This window comes from Homalodisca vitripennis, chromosome 8 (assembly GCF_021130785.1).
Source record: "Homalodisca vitripennis isolate AUS2020 chromosome 8, UT_GWSS_2.1, whole genome shotgun sequence".
Classification (NCBI taxonomy): Eukaryota; Metazoa; Arthropoda; class Insecta; order Hemiptera; family Cicadellidae; genus Homalodisca; species Homalodisca vitripennis.
In genome coordinates this window covers 31,569,046-31,586,957 of record NC_060214.1, presented here as the reverse complement: position 1 = coordinate 31,586,957, position 17,912 = coordinate 31,569,046, and the positions used below count along the sequence as shown (strand labels likewise).

General features: G+C 31.6%; 2 protein-coding genes across 8 annotated transcripts in view; one reads left to right on the top strand and one right to left on the bottom strand.

Annotated features, from left to right (window-relative positions):
• Window positions 1–13,576, top strand: part of LOC124367484 (serine/threonine-protein kinase ULK2) — a 91,316-nt gene extending 77,740 nt beyond the window's left edge. For all 6 annotated transcript variants that reach the window (XM_046824338.1, XM_046824339.1, XM_046824342.1 and 3 more), the window contains 2 exons: window positions 1,397–1,532; window positions 5,902–13,576. In XM_046824338.1, the coding sequence (XP_046680294.1) occupies window positions 1,397–1,532; window positions 5,902–5,981 (216 nt within the window). In that variant the 3' untranslated portion in view covers window positions 5,982–13,576. The remainder of the gene's footprint in view (window positions 1–1,396; window positions 1,533–5,901) is intronic.
• A 925-nt stretch (window positions 13,577–14,501) lies between these two features.
• The window catches only part of LOC124367481 (dynein regulatory complex subunit 2-like), an 84,266-nt gene continuing 80,855 nt past the window's right edge, over window positions 14,502–17,912 (bottom strand). For both annotated transcript variants that reach the window (XM_046824330.1, XM_046824329.1), the window contains exons 7-8: window positions 15,180–15,308; window positions 14,502–14,873 (exon numbers count right to left, since the gene is read on the bottom strand). In XM_046824330.1, coding sequence (XP_046680286.1) covers window positions 14,685–14,873; window positions 15,180–15,308 — 318 coding nt within the window. In that variant the 3' untranslated portion in view covers window positions 14,502–14,684. The remainder of the gene's footprint in view (window positions 14,874–15,179; window positions 15,309–17,912) is intronic.

Below are 17,912 nucleotides of genomic sequence, written 5' to 3'. Positions count from 1 at the left end.
GGCCATTACAATACCAACATAACAGAGTATTGAAGGATTACACAGAATGTAACACAAGTCAAATGATCAAAGGGTGACTTTCATTTCCTTTGACCTTTTGATGAGAAAATCAATATGACCTTTAGATGCGTCCTTGGGTCTAGAGGAGCCTATACACCAAGTTTCAAATCTATAGGATCTTTCTATTAAGAGTTGATGGACAGACAGTAACACGATCTTAATAAGGACATGTTGTGTCCTTTGTAATTGATTAGTAGAGATGTATTCCGTGGAGGACACAAGTTGTCAGTTAAAATTGTGCAAAGAGTGCCAAGCTAGATTTGTTTTATTAACACATCACTGATATCCTGAAAATGGGATGCAATGTCCTATGTTGAAAAATGTTTCTGTTATTGAAATATTAACACACACACACACGCACACACACACACACAGCATTAAAAATAAGAACCATAACATACAGAAACCCAAGAAAAATAACAAACAAATTAATATAATCTCTCAATATAAGAAACTATGATTGTCATGCATTGACTGATAGATTGGGTCAAAATATTAGTTTGTACCAGAGAGATGGCATAAAGCTACTTATGTGGTAACCCTCTTTTATCAGTGCCATGCTCGTTTAGCTGGTCTCAACTTGTTATGAGCATTCAGCTATTAAATTATTTGTTAATTTTTTCTCAATTTCTATTTTTTTGTCTTTGTAATACTCAAGTAAACCTACGGATTGATGTCATGCAGTCATAAAAAGTCAATTAAAGGATTTTATTTATATTGATATGATTTACATTTATTTAATCAGTAAGAGTACATTTTCTGTAATTTCTTTTCAAATTGTAACAGATGGGGTACTGAACGTTTTGTGTTTTGAGATAATTTCTACATCTCATTAAAAAGTTGTTCTTTTTTTCTGTTGGTATATATTTGTTGTATTTATTGTTGGTAGCCTATAATTCTTCGATCATATATTTTATAATTACCATCAGTTTCTAGATCACCAATAGGGAAATTTCTTCAAAATCACTGACACTGGGTCATCTAACTGATCAGATTATTCAGACTAAATAAATAATACAGCTCAAAATATGACTGCAAATGTCAATATGATTTTCAATCTTGTAGCTGTTTAATTTTATAGCAAAAATCACTGCACAACAGTAAGTGTACTGGCCCTGAGAGGGCAAAACGGTGAATCGGTGGGCTGATCCTGCTGTATGAGTGTAATTGCACAAACATTAATTAATTATTTAGTTAGGTTGAAATTTGCTCTATTAGCAATTAAGTCGACAAAGATATATCAAAATGTGAACTGCTGCATTTTGGCTTTGTCAATGATTGGAAGAAATCAAAGATTTTACTCATTATTGGTTAACATGTTGAAATTCTGTTACAGTGCGAGTCAGCGGCACTGGGCGAATTGTTTAAGAACTTAGAGGACTGTTTCAACAACTACTCAACTGCTTTCATCCTTCTGCACTCTCTGTCGCAGACTGTGACTCATCAGGAGGATCGGGACCTGCTCAACAAGTGTGAGTAGATAGTGATGTAACTAGATACTTTGTGCCCTGGAGTAAGTTTGATTATCTACCAACCCCTGTCTATTATATCCCATTTGGTTACCTACTTTGTTGTCTAGGCATTGATACAAAAAAAAGAAACAGAGGGCTTCATGAAGTCTTTTATCCCTTTAAGGAGTGCGTGTAAACTATACATAATGAGTAAGGACGTCATATGACGTTTAGCCTCTGTATTTTTGTATTATCGTAAATGCGATGCTATTACTGATTTCCTTTAAGTAGATTTGTCTGTAAAGTGGTTCCATCTATCGGCAACATACTTAACTTCCATGTTTGTGCTCGCAATCACTTGTAATCTGATTTTACCACCAGATCGCAGTAGCCACCTGGTAGAAGCCACTGACTCAAGGTCGCGTCGGGCGCGCATCGCTTTGCTGCCAGAATATGCTGCCACATTATACTAGCCATTCCTTGTATACTGCATACTGTGGCCATATTTAGAGTGACATATTTGTTGAGCAACCATCTAGTTTGTTACTGTTGTCTAAATGGCAGACATTATTGATTGACCTGCCGTAGTGAGGAAATGACATTTGATTTTGAAAAAGTAGTGAAATATTGACTTGTATAACACATAGTCCTTTTTTATTAAGCTTTCAAATGTAAATAAACATTTTTTTAAGAGATTTTAAAGATTTTAATTTTTTTATTCCTTTTGGTAATATTTTTGATTTCATCCATTACTCATTTTAGCCTATCAAAAGAAGACGTAATATGACGTCCATACGCCTTAAAGGGTTAACAATCCCATCTATTGTGGCTTAGGAGGACAACAATTAATTTTTTTGTCCTAAGAGTAAAATGATTAATAGTAAAAATATTAAATATAGCCTATTAAAACAGTGCAATGTTTAGAGGTAGGTAACAATTTTTAGGAAGTAAAATCATTAATTTTTCAACTAACCATTTTTGTACTGTAACATAATCTACTTGTATAATATCAAAATAATTTGTAAACAATTATAAAAATAAAAATATGTGGTAGAAATATATTAAGACTAAAGAAGTCCTTAAAATTTATTACAATAATAGCAGCATTTATGTGCTGAAATTTTTATACACTAGGTATTTTTATACATATCTCTTTTCACATGGATGTTTACAATAAATAAACCTTCACTTTGACTCGAGTCATATACTGACTAGGTGAGTGGGAGTAGTAGTAACGTGCGTCAGCTGCAGTCGATGTGTTAAAGTATGATATGTCACTAGCCATATTATTCAGGGTCATCCAAAATTCAGTAGCTGCCCCTGTCATTTCTAGATAGTTTGACCAATAATAATAAAATATGGCGATCTTTATAGTTTAACGAGATCTACTTTGCCATATCAAAAAATGTTGGGAGCAATTTTATTTTAGTTTTTGTTTCATTTTGTAATATTTTATTACTCATTTTCTTGATATTGTTTTTGACATGTAATTTTTGATTGTGGTGAATAATTGTCAAGGCCAATGTCATCGACAGGAATCAGTGATAAACTAATTGCAGCAATGTTATGCTTCTGTACAAATAAAAGGAATGTGTTAAATTCTTCTGAATGCAGTGGGGCATGGTGGTGTATTCTCGCACTTATTGAGTTAGCCATTTTATTTTTGTGGAACTTCAGTTCCTCTTCAGATATTTTTGTTTGTTTTTTGCTTTAAAAGACGTGTTTTTCTACAAAGGAGCCTCATCGGTTGGGCGGGTGGAAAGGCATGGGTTGAGCTCGTTTTCCACCATTTTTATGCTGTCACTTAGGATATGTATAGCTGTTCATGAAAACTTATTTTAAATTCGTGCTTCTCATCCTAAAAAAACCTGTGCTTCTCATCCCCCCTAAAAATTCTTACCAATTTTTATTAAATACTGCCAAAAAATGATTGGGTGTCAAAAGATAACCCCTTTTTCCCTTGTTTGATTCCGCCATCATGGAAATGAGTAGGTAATCTATAAAACTGATAATCATGTACGCATTTCTTGGCCTGAAAAAACCCCAAAAAGCAAGTTTAATGCAAATCCATTTGTAAAAAGCAGAAAACCTAATTTTCTGGCATTTAGTGGCTGCCATCTTGGAATGGTGATATTACGTAGGGACTTTCATTTTGCACCAAACATTTTTTTCCCCCTTTCCAACAATATATCACACTTGGTGGATTTGGTATTTGAACATTTTGAGTTAAAGTGCACCCCCCCCCCCCCCCCCCGCAGAGGGGCTACCCCAACATTTTGTATATGCCAAAATGTAGGTCTCATTAACTGACAAAGATTCCCAAATTTTATTTTGTTTGGTCAAACCCTCTAAATGACAAGGGCGGCCACTGACCTTTGGTCGACCCTGTATGTTGTTAACATCTTCTCGTAGGCCTAATCTAACTACATGAGATTCTTAAACACAGTTTATAAAATACATATGCTGTCACTGAGTTCTGAATAAGTGCTTGAATTGAAAAAAAGTATTTAAAAATAAAATTGTTCAGTACAATGGAAAATAATTTTTATGAATCTTATATTTAATGGTAAAATAATTAAAATATATAAAATTGAAAATTAAATTAAAATTAAGTAAATAAAAATATTTACCTACAGTAGGCCTACATATGTTTTCAGTTTCATATGAGAAAAAGCACTTAAAAAAAGTTATTCCACTATAAAACATAATATCAGTTGAAATAAAAAATAAACTTAATTCAAAGGTAAAAAGTTTTGATTAACATTTTTAAAACTGATAAAAAGTTACTGTTTTTTAGAAAGCTACATTTTCACTGTTTTGTGCTGTTTTAAACTATACATATAATTAATCTTACAAAATTGTTATAAATATCTTTTCTTGTAATTTTGTTAATTCTGATTGTTTTCTGAATACCAACAAATTTATAACGTATAAAAAGTACAATTTTTACTGTGAACGTCTGTATATACACACGTCAGCATTCTTTGGTAGATTCCACAATGTCCGTATATACGGATGTGAAAAGAGTCAAAGAAGAATATGAATTCTGTGGAAGGTGGTTGTGAATGATTGGGTAAGATCGCACATTATGGTTATATTGTAGGTGCAGTGAAGCATGAAGAAAAATACAACCATAAATGATAAAGGCCCATCTATACCTTGTTCATTTTTGTGGTCAAGACCATTCATACATGATGGTGTTTTGGAGAAAGTGGATTGTAAAGAAAAATGCATTTCTAGATAAAGGCTCATAAGCTGTGTATAAGACCACTAATGCGTAGTGATGCTGCGTAAATGGAGTGTGAAGTAGGATGCATTTCTAAATAAAAGGTCTATCCATAAGCTGTGTGTGTAAGACCAACCATTAATGCATGGTAGTGATGCTGCGTAAATGGAGTGTGAAGTAGGATGCATCTCTAAATAATAAAGGTCTATCCATACCTTGTACAGTATATGGTTGTGGCTGTCACACTGTGTGTAAGCACCAACCATTAATGCATGGTAGTGATGCTGCGTAAATGGAGTGTGAAGTAGGATGCATCTCTAAATAATAAAGGTCTATCCATACCTTGTACAATATATGGTTGTGGCTGTCACACTGTGTGTAAGCACCAACCACTTAATGCATGGTAGTGATGCTGCGTAAATGGAGTGTGAAGTAGGATGCATCTCTAAATAATAAAGGTCTATCCATACCTTGTACAATATATGGTTGTGGCTGTCACACTGTGTGTAAGCACCAACCATTAATGCATGGTAGTGATGCTGCGTAAATGGAGTGTGAAGTAGGATGCATCTCTAAATAATAAAGGTCTATCCATATCCTTGTACAGTATATGGTTGTGGCTGTCACACTGTGTGTAAAGACCACTAATGCATAATTGATATGTGTGGGTGTAGATGAAAGGTGCAATTCTAGTTAATAAAAGACCATTATTGTTTATATTTTTAGGATGCAATGACTATTCATGCAATATTTCTATTATGAGACTAGCTATTTTGTTTGTTCTAGAATAGCACCCAACATCAGAGACAAGCATGTACATACTTTATGTTGTTTTGGTAGTATCACAATATTTACTAGCAGAAGCAATTACAAATAAATTACTGATTGTGCTTAAAAATACTTTATAATGATTGGTCGTTTCTTGCATATGGTTATTTTTGTTTTTTAAATACTAAAACTTAAAGACAGGAAATAACAGTTTCCAAATGACAAGAAAGTTTTTTAACAAAAAAAATTTAAAATTGTCTATATAATTACACATTACATTGTATGTGCAGAACTTGCATAGTGACATTAAACCATTGTGGGTGAATTTATTTTATTTTGTTTCTTATATCTTCTGTGTAATGTGATAAGAAAACCATAATGTGTGTTGTGTTACAGATAAGGACGCAGTGCAAAAAAGACTGAACATTTTACAGAAGAAAGGAGTGGTTTACGCAAACAGCACGGAGGTTAATTAAACCTACTAAATTTCCAATGTGTATATTTTTTTTGTAAAAACCATTTTTCTGTAAAGTGCACGTAATAATCAAAATGACACAAGTATTTCATTTTACTGCAGACATGTAAAATGTTGGAAAATTAATGTAAAAATCCTGTGTATTTATTCAGTTGTGTCAATTTTATGTTGAGTAAAATTCTCTTTTTAAAATGTCTAAAATGGTTTTTTTGTGATATAATGAAACTTTGTTTTATTTTAAGTCATAAATATTGTCTGATGATGAATGATTTTAGAATCCTTAACAATCATATTATGATTTATCAAAGTTGAGGATTATGATGTCATGATTGAAGGAAATTAAACTGGTCTGTGTATATCTCATAAAAATCGGTTTCAACACGTCCACTGCGACTCTGAGTGATCTTCATTAGTGGTATTGAATGTGATACACTAGTGTCTAGTGTATCTAGTGCAGTCGATGTGTTGGCTAGATTTTCCTGTATTCACAATTTTATTCAATTACTTTGTAAAATAAAGTGGTGCAGGATTTAGTTTTATATTTTATTTTTTTAATTTACTACAATAAATCAATTTTATTTAAATTAAATTTACATTTTTGTCTACAGAATGATCATAATTTACAATATCCAACTTGTTGTTACACTTAAACATGTTCAGGTGTTGTTTCCTTTCAGAAAAATGCGTTTCATTGTTTGTTTTTATTCTAATGTTTACTATTAATTTGTTAGTATTTAAGATTTAGTATGTATTAATTGATTATAATTATGATTTCTTATTATAATTTGTCATCACGTCTTGTTTTCTTATGTATGTTTGATAGTTTTACTCTTTGTATCTTCATTTTTTTAGTCTATAAATAATATAGAAAGTTATGTAGTTACAGGTTTTATATATTATCATGAATTAATAATATATTAAATTTGAAACTAATTTTCGCTAATAGATCAATCATGTACAATAATTTAACAATGTTACCTGTACTGATAAGGCAATATTTTTATACAACTGTATACACTTATAATGCACTTTTTTCATTTTCTACTTTTGAACATTAATTACTAGTTTTTTTTTTTTAGTACATTTACCTTCATTTTTGTATTTTCTCTTAAATAAGAAGCGAAATACATATTGTTCATTGTATACAAAGAGATAAAAATACGTAACTATTAACTAGTTTAGTAGTAAATTTATACTATTTTAATAACAATAAGTATATTGTTTTATTTAGACTTTAATAATTTGTATACCGATTTCATAGGTAAGTAATGATAAACTGATATGCTGCCTTACAAAACTACCTAACATTTTCATGCAAAACTAAAGAAAATTGTAAAATGTAAATTTATTAGTTAGTCTAAGTCTATTTTACTAACAAAAATGTTAAATGTGTAACATTTCTGTTAGTAAAATAGTGAAACGGTGTGTAATGATAAATTTACATTTTACAATTTTCTTTTGTTTTGCATATACAGAGATCAGTGAATGTTAGATAGTTTTGTAAGGCAGCATATCGTTTTATCATTACACACCGTTTCACAATTTTACTAACAGAAATGTTTGTAAATATTATGTAAATGTAAATAATGGTTTTCACAGTTCAGTTTGCGCTGAACTGAAACTATAATGCATGTTAATACATAACTGTGCCATGTTAAATATTAGTGCCATTATGTTACGAAACTAAAATTGTTAAGGAGGCTCGATTAAATATATTGTGTGATTTTTTCATAAAAATTATTTACCTTTCATAGAATTGCGTAACTGCATAATTGTTGACCTTTAGTTTTAAAAATTAAATTGAAAGAGCATTTTGTCACAGTGCGCAGTATGGTAGAATCTCAATAAGTTGGGTTACCTCAGATATTCTGGTTACATATAATAAAAATGTGGGTCTAAAGTTGTTGAGAAATAACAAAAAATGTATAATATTTTTTTTTTTATAATGGAAATTCAACTTACTACTTATAAATCATAATTAAAAAGTATATATAAACACTACAGTAATGTGTAATATTTTTTGGAAAGAAGCTTGTAAATTTGTATTGCACCAGCCTTGAGTACCATTTACATAGGCAGCTCATCGACTTGTATTCGCATTTAAAATCATCACTTCAACCAAGAGATGTATTGATGTTTCCACATGCTCATAACCACTGTTGCTGTTTAGCGCATTCTAATTAATCCTGTTTTTGTAATATTTTTTTGAAAAGATCACATTAATTTGTTTATTAATTTGTTTTATTACCTTGTAAATCTTTATCATTTTCACTTTAACAATCCACAATTTTATTAATCAACAAAACAGCAGATTTTGGACGGAATGCTATAATGTACGGCTGAAGAGGCATTGGGATTAGTGCATGAGATTCTACCATTCATCGTACAGTGCCGTGATATGGCTCATTGAATCACCGAAAATTCAAGCTAGAGTGGTCCGACTTAACCCTGGAACTGGCAGAAAATGTTTTCTGTTTGGTGTTTTTGCACTGTTTATTATTATAGTATGAAGAAGTACATAATAGTAAACTATGCAAAAGATAGAGCATTCGTTTCAAGTCAAAAGATGTGTATGGCGAATTGTAAAATAAAAAATATAACTTATATATATTTTCAAAATTGTTAATTGCGCTTAACCCTAAAACTGGTGACCAGTGGCATATTTGTAGATTTGCATTCTTCATTGTTCTCACTTATTTAAGTACTCATGGGAACGAATAAAATCATATGTTTTATACAGAATTGCAAATGTAAAGAACATCTGAATAACGATTTTTATTCTTTTATGTTGATTGTGCCATCGGTGAAAGTCTGTGAAATATAGTAACAATCACTTTGTTTGTTTGTGTGTTGTAACTAATGCTTTTTGTGTTTGCAGCATTTGGTCTTATTTACATAGTTATTTTGAGGTAAATTTTGACATTGAACTTTAAACTCTATGTTTTTTATTCTTTATTCTATGATGGGCATTTTCACGTTCTAGGGTTAATTAGGTCTGCAGTACTGTACTTGCAAAATTAGGTGACAAAGTGTGATTTATATTGGACTTTTATCAACCAAAACTTTGTAAATCATTTTGTGATTAAAAAATGTACAATCATTGAATTGAAATGAAAATAAACACATATTAAATTGTTTTTTCTATGTTTATTTAAGTATTTTGACTCGCTTATTTTTTACTTTACAGTAATAATGATTAAAATGTATTGATTGATTTAGTTTATGAGTTGTCTTTCTTTGTAAACCTCTAAATTTATTTGTGTAAGGAATATTATTAGTATAAAAACTTGTATTAACATAAAATATAGGAATGGTCAGTGGTTTTTATGTGGTTTAACTTCTAGGAGTGAAACTGACAAAGAAACACATTTATATATTCTCTCTTTATAGATTTTTATATTTTATTGATTCTCAAAATAAGAAAAAATTGTCTAACTTGAGAAAGTGTTTTCTAAGTAAGTTCCACGTTGGTTATCAAAGAATTTATTTGTAAGTTCAAACCACATAAAAACTAGAAAGCCATTGAAGTATGTTTTACCTCCATACTACATATTTGTATTCGTTAACACAATCAAAGTAATTAAAATCGACAATTTTTAAAAGAATAAAATGTGCAAGTGAACGACTACTCTATGTAATATAAATGTTCAACGAAATCACAATATTGGTGCTTCACTATTCGGATAACAAAGTGTACATACTTAAATCAGATAGGCTAGTACCCCAGTTGTATCACTAACTGTGTACATAGTAAGGCATTGTGTGCTAGGAACTTTCAATGGCTATTTTTTAAATTCGACCATCAGCCATTCAGGGATGCTTATAGGACAATAGCTGTGTAAGCGTGTAACTACCAATAGACTAATAGTTTTGTGAATGATATTAGTAACAATGTGATATTAATTTGGCTGACCTAATTTGATGTTTTAGAAAAAGGCAATTTCAACAAGTTTACGTTTGCTTGATAAAGCGTTTTTTTTTTTTATTAAAAAGAATGACTTCTGGAACCTAAATAACTTGAACCGCAATAATACAGATTCCTGAATAGGATAATATTTTTACATCCCTATTTTGGTAACACTTAGTATAAATAAAAAAAGAGCAGTTATCACCTTATCCAACAGTTGGTATTGACACCACCCCTTGGATGTATTATCAGATCTAAGCTTTCTCCCAAAACTGGGAGGTTGGTTGGCAATAATGGGATGGCTTTTCTTATACCGATTGAGTAAAAAATCCTCAAATTTACACCACATTTGTCACCAGAAAATGCCGGAGTTTGTGATGTTGCGCATCAAATGTGAAAAGCAGCCTAATATTCTCAAGGGTCTCTCAGATACCCCTCCTGACCCTTGTGCTTTAGAACAGACCCTACAAATCCATTGCCTGCATTTAAATTGGTCATGCTCAGCAGCATTTATCGATGTCATGCAGTAAATGCACATTGGATTTACGACTGCGTATCCTTGTGCAGGTACAGGCGAAAGTAGCTGTTACTAGCTATGAACCAGATCAACTGAGATGCTGTCAGCAATTGTCTGCTTTTGTCATGAAAACCTTTGACATTTGCTATCTGGCGACTCAAATTTGTGGTCACTGCCGTGCCCCTGTAAATACTTGCTGTATTTTCAGACAAATAGAATTTGGTCCATCTCGGAAAAAATATCCTTTTTCCTGTACTTCAAGGTGCTGACAGGTTCAAATGAATTGCCAAACATGGGGAGTAAATAAACCGAGAAGTTTTTTAGACTGTGAAACACTAACAATTTAATGCACTCACCATTGTATTTTGCTGTATTAACTTTGTAACTCAAACCTTTCCGTTAAATTAATTTTAATTGATACTCACTTTATTATTATAAACAGCGGTATCCATTTAATGATCTCACTAATATAGGCCAATTCTTATCAAAACAGATAAATTTATAAATCTTCATTGTGGGTCTTCAAAATTATACAAAATTGTGCTAGTTATAAAACCTTTCCAAATTTTGCTGTGATTGTCAATATTTCTTAAATAATAATGCAGCTTTTTTTCCAAAACGTTGATCTAAACTAGATGTTTTTTAATTGTGGAATCACAATATATGAGCAGCAGTTGAAATTTAATGCATCGTTTTCAAACTTTTACAATTTTTTTAGGTTTGTGTTATTAAGGTTTCAAAGTACATCAACGAAATTGTTATTATTCATCTCATTACGTTACATAATTATTTGTCAGGTAGTTAACCTACTATTTTGTGTAGCTTTACCATGAGTCACCATATATAGTCACTACAGCCAATAAAGAGCATGCCATATATAAATATGATGCTTCAGATATAATTATTTCATTTGAATTAATTTTCCTTAAACAAAATTAATTTTTGTATTAAATTTGTATAGGACGATTGTATCAAATTCTGGAACGCATACGTAAAATAACATAAATCCATGTAATTTTCAAGTTTGCTACCTTGGGCACAGTGAAATTATATTAATTTTTTTAATAGGTTGCTAATAATTGCTACTATCAACATTTTAGCCCCTTAACCGCCACAGAACACAATTTATCTCATCTCAACACATCAACTGTTTTGCTTTCTTGGTGACAGCTGTTATTTTGTATTTTTTGGAGTTCTACTAGGTTGAAAACTAGTAAGAGATTGCTGTCCTGTTGGTGCTGCAATCTTGTGCATATAGCAGTACTACTTGTTTTGTATCATATGTGAGTTCAGGAAGCTTTCTGTTGTAACTGCTTGTTGTTTTGTACTATACAGAATTTGTTTATGCTTATTTGTTGTTGATAGTTGTGTTGAAAAAGTAAAAAATTAATTTATAAAATAATTAAAAATTGATAATGCCAACCACTGACTGAAATTTTAAATGTGTTTAAAATTATTTATTATTGTTTGCTCAAAACAAAACCAACTACCATGTTCAATGAATATGTTAGAAACCACAGAAAAAGACGGGGAAAGTACTTGGTGCTGGAGGATCTGTGTATACAACTACACCTAGCGTTAAGTGTTGCTAACTTGTGGTGGTTAAGGGGTTATGTTATTGAGTCCGGAACCATTTATTTTACAGTACGATGAATTAGGGTTTGTTAGCGTATGAAAATGCGTTGCGTCAACAGGGGGGGGGGAAGGAAAGGAATGACCTATCCATGCTATGACAGATATTTTACGCATTGACATTTCATTTTACAATAATTATAACACTACTTCTTTATTGACACCATAAAATCACAAATAATTTGATAATTCTTCTGCAAGTAACTGGTTATTTATAATTTCTGCTTATCATAACAGGAGCCAAGTTTATATCCCGCTTTTGACAAGATATTTTTGTTTGCTAACAAGCAATCATTTTGCTCAGCTCAAAATAACGTGTTTAAACAGTTTCAGAATAGGTTTTCAAACAATTTACCACAAAAAAATGTTATTCATTTTCGGAACAATTTAGTTTAAAAATACTTGTAATAACTCCTGATATCAGATTTTTAATTCAGGAAATATTTGAAGAACAGTTTATTAATTATCTGTCATTTCCGTGAAGGATACATTGGGATTTCTCCAAGAAATTTAGGTTTATAATAAGTGATAATTGTTGCTAATCCAATTAGATTATGAAGATTTAAGAGTTAGATGTACTGATCTTAATTTTACTTTTATACCTTGCTTTTGGTCATGGAATTGTGGGGGAATGTTGATTTTAAAGATACGATTAATAAATATCCATCTAAATGGTTTTTGGTATTTGTCAATATCGATAGTGATTACTCAGAAAACAAATCAAACATTTGTTTAAATATTTGTATAGTTTGCAAGAAAAGCTCAAAAACCTCTGGATGCGTATTAATTGTATATTTAATAAAAAACGCATACCATAATTCTATGGCAATTTAGGGTTTTAAAGTGTTATGAGATTTAACTTTGTTCTTATGAGATAAAATTAAGATTGTTTCACTGTAGCCAACTCTTAAGTAATGTAAGAATAGTAATACCTTGTCAATATCTGTCAAAAAGCCGATTCTTTCTTTGTAGATTTGTATTAAGCTGTTAAATGTGATTAAATCTTTAAAAAATCAATTGAGATATACATATTAAAACAAGGTGAAATTTTTATACCAGTTTTTTACATTTTTACAATTGTGTAACGAACTAAACTGTTTCAAATTATTTCCTTTTCTTAAAATTAAATTATTCTAGAAATAACTGTATTTTCCAGTGTTTAAAAATTTGTATTTGGTCTATGATATAACTTACTCATTATTGTTATTGCTCACATTTGTTCAGCTGCTGGTTTGAAAAACTCAGTTGTGTTGACCTTTTAGATTTGTCTTGATCATTTTTAATAAATTCTTTTTTCAACATGAACCTATTATGATCTGGCCTTAACAATCAGTCATTGCCTTTTTGTTTGTATATAGTGAAGGTGCCATTTATTGATTCTTCCTTTTCACTGTACAATCCCACGCATTGTTAAAACTTACCAGTACCCATGCTGTATATTACCCTGTAATACTATTGTGTATGAAACTACCAATATTTGTAAAACCCAAATTGTCTGTATAAAGCTTGATCTCATAATAAAAATATTATATTTAATCTATCAGTATGTTTCATTGGAATTACCTTTTTTAATTTATGGGTTCACTCTTTAATTTTTAAGTGTGTTATGGGGAGTTAAAGACCTTTGGACACCAGGCAGCAACATTTACTGTATGTGACTTAAGAGGAAACGCAAGTTAGCTGCCAGGCTGGGATTTGTGGCATTGGAATTGTCTATGTGGTTATGAAAGCTTAATAACTAAAGTTATTGCTGTATTGTTATTCAATCCTGGATTCTCTACCATTACGAAGTAATCTTAGATAATCAGAATCAAAGGTTCATTGTCAAATTTGAAGAAAACCTGTCTGGAATTTGACCTATAGTGTCACTTCCTTATACATACACAAATGTATTCTGGAACCTAGGATCGGTACAAGCTTCTGGGATTAAGTATCATAAAGCCACATAAATTGGTCCTGTTCCTCTTAGAAATTCACTAATAAACTCCTTCAATGAATTCTAGCACTACACAGAAGGTAAGTTATGATTTGGTTGAGGGTAGGGGCCGCCTCTTGTCAAGGTGCCATGATGTGGGATAGCAGGCACTATATCTAGTCAAGCCATTGAAGGAACGAGAGGCTAGGTCTGTTTCAGCCTCATCCAGTCTTAAGCGGGTAGGAGACAATAATACCTGATGTCTAGTCTAGAACACCTATCAACAATGAGTTCCATTCACTCCAACAGTTATGTTCCGCAGTAGAGTACACTTATCGATAAACAATTTTACTCCAATATCTTGACATTTCTGTTAGTGATAAGGTTTCCCAAGTGTAAGTGATACATCAGTTTTGCTGTACCCACTGGAAGGTATAATCCATGAGCCAAAAGTAACCTCTTTGGGGCCAACCACCAGTTAGCTTTTTATCTCACTTTTCTTGTTAAGTGTTAAAGAATATTGTACATCTTGATTTATTTTTGTGCGTTTATTCCATCAAAACCTAAAAAACCAAATAAATTTATTTAAGGATATAGAAGGACTCATAGTTTATTCTGTTGAAATTACATTGCTTCTTTAAAAACCTAAAATAAAAAATAGCCCAATAGTCCTAAGTATAACTAACATAAATAAAATTAAATAATGTCCCACTGAGATTTTGCATGTCTGTATTCAAGCCATGGCTCTGGGTACTGTGGTTGGCCGAACAAGAGTGTTGAGGTAGTGACGTAGAATTTTCCGCAACTGTTTGTTCTCCGTAGACAAAGCATCTTTTTCTGCAGACAACTCCCTACACTCCAGCACAACCTCATTATACTGTTGCCAGAAGTTGTCCATTTCTTTCAGTGGTGTTTCATCATCCTAGAAAATAACAATTTCTTTGTTTAAACACACATGTTAATCTAAGAGGTGAGAGTAAGTTTACATTAAATAACCTTACTCTCTAGCCTAACTCTTACAGCCTAGTTTTTGTTAAGTCGATAGAGGAATTTTGACAAAAATTACATAGTATTATACATCATCTTCCATTTTACATGCACTTTACTTTTTAGACACATGAAAACTAATTTTTCTCAAGTTAATAAAATTATCTTGTTAAGAGCCAGTTTTGACACGACCTTGAGTAATATTTATTTAAAATAAAAACATTTCATACTTATACTTCACCTCAGTCTTATCTTCATTTCTCATAACTGCACTGTAGTTTTTGAGTTTTTCTTTTTCGGAAAGGAATTTTTGACAAGTTGATGCCATTTGCAGTATTGATTCTCCTCTCTGAGCAAGTTTTGTCAATTCCTGAAATCATTGTTTACTTAGTCATATTAAAACATGTTAAAATCATATTTGTAAAACTTCACCCAAAGCTGAGCCATAAAATAATGATTATATATCTATATATGGATGAAGTACTTAGTATTGAATAAAGAAAATTTAATTTACATTTTATAAGTGTAAGGAAAAATCATAGGAGTTTATTATTAAAAAAAAACAAGTTTCTAAATTTTTCCTCAATTTTTTATTATGGCATGTTTTTAGAAATGGAGTTAATTTATTTCAAACTCGTCTTCAATGCAGAGTATAGATGAAAGTGAAGGAGAGAGACGTGGAGTTATGAAGATAGTTGACATCAAACAACTCCCATTCCAGCCATTGATTACAAAAAATACTAATTTTTGTGATATATTCTTAACTTTCTTACAAATAATAGTTATGAGTTAACTTTACTGAGCTTTTAATATTTAAGGGAGTATTTTTTACCAATTTACATAAAGAAAATATTGTTCTTTTATCTATAAAACCCAAGAGAAACTGGATCAAATTCCGCTTTGTACTCTGCAATTTCATATAGCAAGAAATTATGCTTAAACTAGCGTAATTTGATAGACGTTTTCAAAATAGGACTTCAATCATCCACCATAAAAATAAAGAAAGAGATCAAAGTCAAAGTCAAATACTTTATTGCCATTGATCATTACAATGAAATAGGCACAGTCACATTTATACATTAAAAACAGGCTATTAAATAAGATACATAAATAAGACATTTCATGAATGAACAATTAGACAGATAAATAGGCTACTTATGCTTAAAAGATAAGGCAAACATCAGTTTGTAAAAACTCCTCTAACAGAATAAAAATGGATTATTCTGTAACCAGGTGGTCAATTTGTGCTTAAAATTAGATAATGGAGTGTCATGAGCCGAAACGTGTAATTTGTTAAAAAATTTGACACAATTTACCTGATGTGAGGAGCCTGTTTTTGATAGGCGATGCTGCGGCAAGTCAAGCTTATGGCTGAATCTAGTCAAATGGCAATGAAAATGCTGCCTAGTGAAAAAATAAATGTAAGTTAGTTTTAGTGTAGATAAGGATATGGTAGATGTACAAATTGATCACTGTAAGAATTTTAGCTTGGATGAACAAAGGTCGGCAGTGTTCAAGATACCTGGCTCCACACAGTGTTCTGACGACTTTCTTTTGTATGATGAGAATATCTGATACACCAGAAGAATGACCCCAAAGAATTAGACCATAAGATAAGTGTGATTGAAACAGTGCAAAATAGGAAGACCTCAGATGTTCTATTGATATTAAAGCTCTTAATTTCCATAGTAAATAGCTGACTCTCGAGATTTTCATACACACATTTATTTACATGCTGAGCCCCAGGTCAATTTCGAATCAATAACAAAGCCTAAACAACTTTACAGGATGAGGCTTTTCTTTAGATGTTAAACTCAGCAACAGATTTTGAGTTTTTTCTGGATTGCAATGTAATTTGTTGGAGGTGAACCAATTTAATGCTCCGGTTTGAGCATTTTCAATCTCTGTTTGAAGAACGTCCAGATATCGGTTACTCGAGAAAAGAGACGTGTCATCCGCATAGATAACTGAGTTTTACATTTAAGTTCACTGACAGGTCATTAATTATTACAGTAAAAAAGAAAGGTTCCCAATACAGACCCCTGTGGGACTCCAATTGTTACCTCTTTCATTGAAGAATTACACCCCTTAATAGATACAAACTGCTTTCTATCCGATAGATAAGAGGGTAATAATCTGACAAGCACTCTCAGAAATACCATAATATTTGAGTTTTTGAATGATTGAATCAAAGGGGACACAATCAAAAGCTTTGCTTAAATCTAAGAAGAGATAGAGCCGTTGATTCCCTCCTCTCGAAGGCCACAAGGGTATGATTAACAACCTCCAACATCGCTGAAGTTGTGGACCTGCCTGGCCGAAAACCAAATTGTGATTCAGACAGGAGATTGAAATATTCAAAATACAAAAAAAGCTGTTGGTGCATGATGGTTTTCCAAAATTTTAGAGAAAATGGGGACAATAGAAACTGGACGATAACTTTGCGGCTTGTCCTTGTCACCTTTTTTGTAAATCGGAATAACTTTTGACACTTTTAAAGAGTCAGGGAAAAAACCCGCCTCCAGACATTTATTGAAGACAATAGCCAATGGCCTTTTTGATTTCATGGATGGTTTTCTTGATTATATTGTTAGATAACCAGTAATAGTCCATACTTTTGGAATTTGAGAGTTTAGAAACCATTTTAACTAAATCATCTGGTTTAATTTCTTTCCACTGAAATGAGTTAGGAGGAACAGGATATTACCCAATAAATCCATGAAAGGAGAATTATTCTGTGGCAGATTGTTTGAGAGCTCAGTGACTGAATCAAGGAAAACTGGTTAGTAAGTTCAGATCTAAGTAAATATCTTTGGAAGAAGCAGGAGATTTTTCCAAATTGATTTAATTTCCCAAGCAGCCTTACAACTGTTAGCTGATGTCTCTATATACTGCTCATAAGCTTGCCTTTTTTGCGGTGGTCAGATTTGACCTGTAAGTTCTTTTAGAAGCTAAATACACGTTGTAGGCTACA